This window comes from Adiantum capillus-veneris, chromosome 3 (assembly GCF_014529385.1).
Source record: "Adiantum capillus-veneris isolate H3 chromosome 3, ASM1452938v2, whole genome shotgun sequence".
NCBI lineage: Eukaryota > Viridiplantae > Streptophyta > Polypodiopsida > Polypodiales > Pteridaceae > Adiantum > Adiantum capillus-veneris.
In genome coordinates, this window is record NC_140933.1 from 108,965,374 (window position 1) to 108,971,055 (window position 5,682).

Below are 5,682 nucleotides of genomic sequence, written 5' to 3' on the forward strand. Positions count from 1 at the left end.
AATTAAATAATACAAAAGAGAGAGAGAGAGAGAGAGAGAGAGAGAGAGGTGGACCAAGCAAGAGAGGGGAGATACTCTCCCACACAAACATACACTCTCTCTCTCATTGTGTGGAGTGAAAAGTGCAAGAGCTCCATCTCCTTCTCCAAGCTTGTTGAGAAGTAGAGAGCCTACACCAACACTCTTGGCTATGGAATGCAAATCCAACCAAGAGCCATGCTTCAATGCTTAAATTTGCCATTTTCTTCATCTTCATTACTATTCTATTATGATATGCTAAGCAAGAAGAGTGATGATAAGTGAGGAAGTATTTCTTTCTCATATGAATGATTCTTCTTCCTCCTTCCTACCCTCATTCCCCGCTAGCTCTCTCCACCTTCGAAGATGTTTGAGGCCTTGGGATTGAGGTTTGGGATAGTTAATGCTTTTTGCAAATTTCATGTTATGCTCGTGATGCATGAAGCTTTCCATCTTCATAGCATCACCAAGGTCACAAGGAACACAAAGATTGTATTGTACCAAGTCTCTCTTGATGGGAGAATCTATAATACAAACGCATTTTGGAGGGGGGACCGGCTCCAAGTAAATCCGGTCCTCAACTATTGTCATGTTCTCTAAAACTCTCTCTCTTGCAAAAGTATTGTTCATGCCAAGTTAATTAAGTACTATGTTTATGTTGCTATCATCAATTAAGTTCACCCTCTTTGTTCTCAAAGTGATCTCACAAAAATGCTCACTTTAATTCTCTTAATTCCGCTATTTTCAAAGTTCATAGGTCATTTCCATTACATGTGATCTCTTGCTTTCATGTGCTCAAATAAGACTTTGAATTCTGAAGGCACCACCTGCTTGTCTCTTGTCATCGCTTTTAGTTCAAGTTGATGGCTACATCTTAACGTTGTCTTTCTCTCATCTGCATTACAATACAATAAGCATCTTTGTAGCTTGTCCTTCCACATGTGTGATATACTATTTAGTTGTTTTTGCCATTAACTAGTCTCTTTTATTGATCTTTCCTTGTCTAGCCATAGCCCATTCAACTAGCATCATGGGCATGTTTCATTGGCCATGGTAAGTTTGAATGCACTCATGATTGTTGAAGCATCTACTAGGTCAACCACTAGACAAATATCCTAGCATTTAGTTATTATTTTGCAATTAATTGTGCAATTGTTAGACTTGAATTTGAACAAGCTCAACAATTGAGGCTAGGCTACCGATTTAGCTGCCTCCATTTTGAAACAAATTTTGACATTGTGCTCTTTTGACAATCAAACTTGGTAGGGTTTGAATATTTTTTATCGAGTCTTGATTGTGTTTTGCACCTGAATCACCTTGTTGCTCCTAACTCCAAGCTGTTTATAGCCCATCCTTCACAGGAGCCCCATTGTTGAATTTGTGTTGTACACTATTGTATTATCCCAAGACCCTAGTTTGTTGCAGCTATGGACATTGAGGTGCCCGAATGTTTCATATGCAAGAGGTTTTGGAGAACCCACGTGATGATACTAAAGGCCCAATTGGCTTTGCCTTCTGAAGATGAAAGGCACAACTAGCCACGACCCCAATTTGAAGCATTTTTTGATCCCTTTATGCTTGCTAGAGAGCTTGTCAAGAAGTGAGGTTCTCTCTCTCTCTCTCTCTCTCTCATAGGCAAAGCACGCCAAAAGGACCTTAGGCGCAACTTTGGAGTTCGGGGTATTTCAAGGGTTTAACGTCTGTCAGAGATGTCGACCAAGCAGGGTAAGCAATCCCCGCCCCGGGCGCTCCAAAACTCCCCTTCGTTCCCTGTTTTTCCTAATCGGCAGGCTCCATTTCATGGCAGGGTTTGGACAAACAGCAACCCCAAAGGATGTGGAAGAGGTGAGTTCCGAGGCTTGTACCCCCTCTATTTCGTATGATTATTGTGTATGGATGTTGTATGTTTCCTGTGCATGCCTACACTGGGGGGGCGCGCGCGCGCACACAGACACACACACACACACAGAGAGAGAGAGAGAGAGAGAGAGAGAGAGAGAGAGAGAGAGAGAGAGAGAGAGAGAGAGAGAGAGAGAGAGAGAGAGATGCTTACACCTTCATTATGTCTGCATGAAAGCATCATGAATACTCATAAACACTGCATAAATTTGATGATCGGTCTTGAAGATTATGTCTTGGCTTTTATCAGGGATTAATATATCAACTGTGGATATGCTTGTTAGTGTTCCTTTGTATCACCAAGAAAACGTGCTCTTGTATTTTGCAACTATGCATCATGATACGCCTTTTGTTCGCTATTTAATTGGCAAAGGGTCACCAAAAGGTGCTATATGGTCATTTGCAAGAGAATGTCAGAATCCTTGGCTGAGACACCCAAGGAGTTTATATCTTTGCAAACATATTTTCCTTCAAGTTTTGGTTATGTTTTGCTCGCTCTAGGCAGCGTAACAAGAAACGTTTCATATGTTTAGGCGGTTTGTTGTTTCGAGGTGTTTCGTTTCGTTCCAAGAATGCCAAACAAAACACAGTATGAACCACACATGTTTCTAGAGGTTAAAGAAAACATAATATGGTAGGGTGGATACATCCTATATACATGGTCTATTGCACTTCACACACTATATGGCTAGCTTTGAATTTTGAAATTAGCCCTTCTTTTTTGAGCCTGAGAAATTTAGTTTCGTCTCCTTGTTTCGAAATTTTTTGAGCGCATCGTGTTTTGTTTTGTTTAGAGGTGACCAAATGCGCTTGACACTGGTTCTAGGTCGGTTTGTAGTTGTTTCTCATTTTAGTCTTACCGAACTTTAGGGTTTAAGAATTCATTCTTTGGGCTTTTGACAATAAATAATGTTTTCCATTTTCTGTTTAGAATCGAATTAGGTGCTTTAGTTTTTCTTCTTCATCCTGTTTCTTGCGCGCCTTGCTTTTTATGTTTTTGTGAGTGCTTTAGCCTCTCCTCTAATTCGTAAATTCAGGTTTTTCTGACGTTATGAAGGTATATTCCTTCAAGGTCTGCCTTCTTTTTTCTCAAAAAACGGGTAGAGGGATTGATTTTTTCTCGCTTGATAGATGGTTGGAATGGCACAACAAGAGATGGAATATAGAGTCGAGCTTTTTAACAAGTACTCTTCTTGTTTTAATATATGTACATTTTTGTCTAACTTCTGAGGTAGAGTGGATTTGATCATTTGCTTTTGGTTATTGGTTTCAGGTTGACACAATCTTGCTTCGATAAATGCATCGAGAAGAAGTACGTCATTCGACCTTTTATTGCTCGCAGAGAATTGTGTTTGTTGCTACCTTGTCCTAGGCTGTTGAAATGCTCGAGTGCGTGAGCCTAGCTTTTATCGCCTTCTATGTAGCATTGTGTGTAGTAGCTTCACATTGTGGAAAAATGTCAGAGAGTTGTCTCAAACACTTGCAATAGCTTTGGCATAGAGATTAGAATGAAATAAGTATTTTTGTGGAAAAACGTCTTGAGAGTTCACTGTTGTCTCAAACACTTGCAATAGCTTTGACACGGAGATTGGAATGAAGTAGGTAGCTTCTTGCTATGTGATTTGGGCATTCGAAGTAGTGTACTAGTAATCAGCAATGACAGCAGCCTACAATGAAAAAAACCCACAGAGAAATGTGTGCTTTGATTTTCATCTTTGGAGAGTTCCTCTTTAATCCTTGTGTGCATCTTGATGCTTTTGATGCATTTGATGACAGTCTTCATGAGTGCAACTAAGAATTAACACAGAGAGGGGGCGAGGGGGGTTTGGAGAGGGTGTGACAACTGCCCCCATTTCTGGTGAGTCATGGCATATGAATAGGTTTTCTGAACTTTCTTGTCGTGTTTAGCGTCACTTTAATTGTTTTGTGTTTAAAAGAAACTTCTTGTTGGTTGTTTGAATTTTTGCAAGCACATGCTTAAAATGTTACGTGCATCAGAAAATTCGGAAATGTGCAAGTTAGTCTAAAACGTGCCTGTTTGCAATTCAATCGACGATCTTATGCTGTTGTTGTTGTTGTGTTTGTTGCTTTTAGGTTCAAGGATTCGGAATTAAATCTGGGAGAAAACAGCTGTGTAGATAGATGCGTTCACAAGTATTGGCAGGTTTTTGTTCTCGCATTCAGTTTAAGGTCCAGCTCACAAGTGAAAGAGTTCATCCATACAACCACCCACCTATTTTAATTTTCTATGAGTGAGTTTGGTCGAGTGCATTGCTAGGAAGTGGGTGAGCACTTCATGCAATGTGTCTTTGTTCTCTTGATCTTGTTGGTTGTTTTCTGTGTCCATTTACGCAATGGATATCAGGTCGAACAGGAGTGTTTTTGTGTTTGTGTTCCTTTGTTATCGCATGTGATACCTATAACGTGCATTTGCGTCTCTTTTTGAATTCGGTAAGCTCAACTACCTCTCGTTTCACATGAACTACTAGATTTGTTAATGGTGTCGCCTTGTTATGTCGGGCCATAATGTCAACGGGAATTGGTCTTACAGGTGCGCGCTCCCCAGCTAGAGGGTGTTGCCGTAAGGTCGCACGGTTTGTCCGACATCTGTTTGTGTTCCATCTTGTTCATGCATGTCATTCTCAGTAATTATTTGGATGGTGTATTTTGACATTATTATGTTGGAACAGTTGACAGCTATGATTGGTCAATTGCTATGATTGGATGATGTATTTTGACATTATTATGTTGGAACAGGTGACAGCTATGATTGGTCAATTGCTGAGCTCCGGTCGCCCTCCAATGTGATTTTTCGGAGCGCGTGGCTTATTCTGGTTTTATCATAGTACGCATCGAGTACCTTTTGGATGGTGACAGATGATGTATGTCTCCTGCTCTCAGCTTGAAGATTAAACAGTTCACATTTGACGTCCTACCTCAAGGCTTACTGCTTTTTTGGGGAATTATCCATATTCATCAACAATAGATAAATGTGGTCAAGAAGGGACACAATCTTAGTTTTTTGAGAGAATTCTTTTGCGGAGAGGATTTTTAACTTCAAAGATGAACATTGTAGTATCTTCTTGCTCTTGGATTTTAGCGGATTGCTTGCAAAGCATGCCCTAATGTCCAATGTCAAATTGATGTAGTTTGAATTGAAGTTTATCTGGACAACATGGATCACTCCCTTGTTGTGAATCCCATCTTTCGAGTAACAAGTCTTGCCTTCAACAATCGTGTAATGGTTTTTAGGTCTCTTGGGATAGTTTGCGTGTCACCAAAAATCAATCTCCCCCCCCTCCCCCCCCCCCCCCAAAAAAAAAAAAAAAAAAAAAAAACAAAAGAAAGGAAAAGGTGCAACTTATACAAACATGCATTGGACTATAAATTAGACACTTTGTAGAATAATCTAGGAGGAAAGACGCTCTTTAATCAATCTCGAGCACATTTTTGGATACGTTGATATCTTGTAGCTGCCTTTCTTGAAGAAAACCATTAGATAACATTTGGGATTGTTGCTACTAAAGCACAACATCAGCCATCCATAGTGCAAATTGATTGTGTTCATGAAGGTCATAAAACCCGTTATGCTTTCTAACATCTGAGCAAGTATGCAAACAAATAAGAGAACTCAAAAAATGCTTTCAGGTGTTGAGGCTCTAATTGCCCTTAAAAATTTCCCTCACTAATTATTAATACTTCAAACACTGCGCACCTTGTCGATATCCTTAAACCTGGGAACTAGGATTCTCAAATGGATTGCCA

The 5,682-nt window shown here is 40.0% G+C and overlaps 1 protein-coding gene across 6 annotated transcripts; it reads left to right on the forward strand.

Moving 5' to 3' along the window:
• The first annotated feature begins 1,587 nt into the window (after positions 1–1,587).
• LOC147461469 (mitochondrial import inner membrane translocase subunit TIM10-like) lies at positions 1,588–5,151 on the forward strand. Of its 6 annotated transcripts, none has more exons than XM_086509028.1 (8): positions 1,588–1,743; positions 1,826–1,863; positions 3,049–3,101; positions 3,191–3,229; positions 4,012–4,081; positions 4,283–4,368; positions 4,469–4,503; positions 4,675–5,151. In XM_086509028.1, the coding sequence occupies exons 1-6, from the start codon at positions 1,728–1,730 to the stop codon at positions 4,361–4,363; spliced, it is 297 nt and encodes a 98-aa protein (XP_086365154.1). In that variant the 5' UTR covers positions 1,588–1,727; the 3' UTR covers positions 4,364–4,368; positions 4,469–4,503; positions 4,675–5,151. The 6 variants fall into 6 exon arrangements, with proteins under 6 accessions (XP_086365154.1, XP_086365152.1, XP_086365153.1 ...); XM_086509027.1 differs by having other exon boundaries at positions 1,589–1,743; positions 4,469–4,511; XM_086509026.1 differs by having other exon boundaries at positions 4,469–5,151.
• Positions 5,152–5,682: the final 531 nt, after the last annotated feature.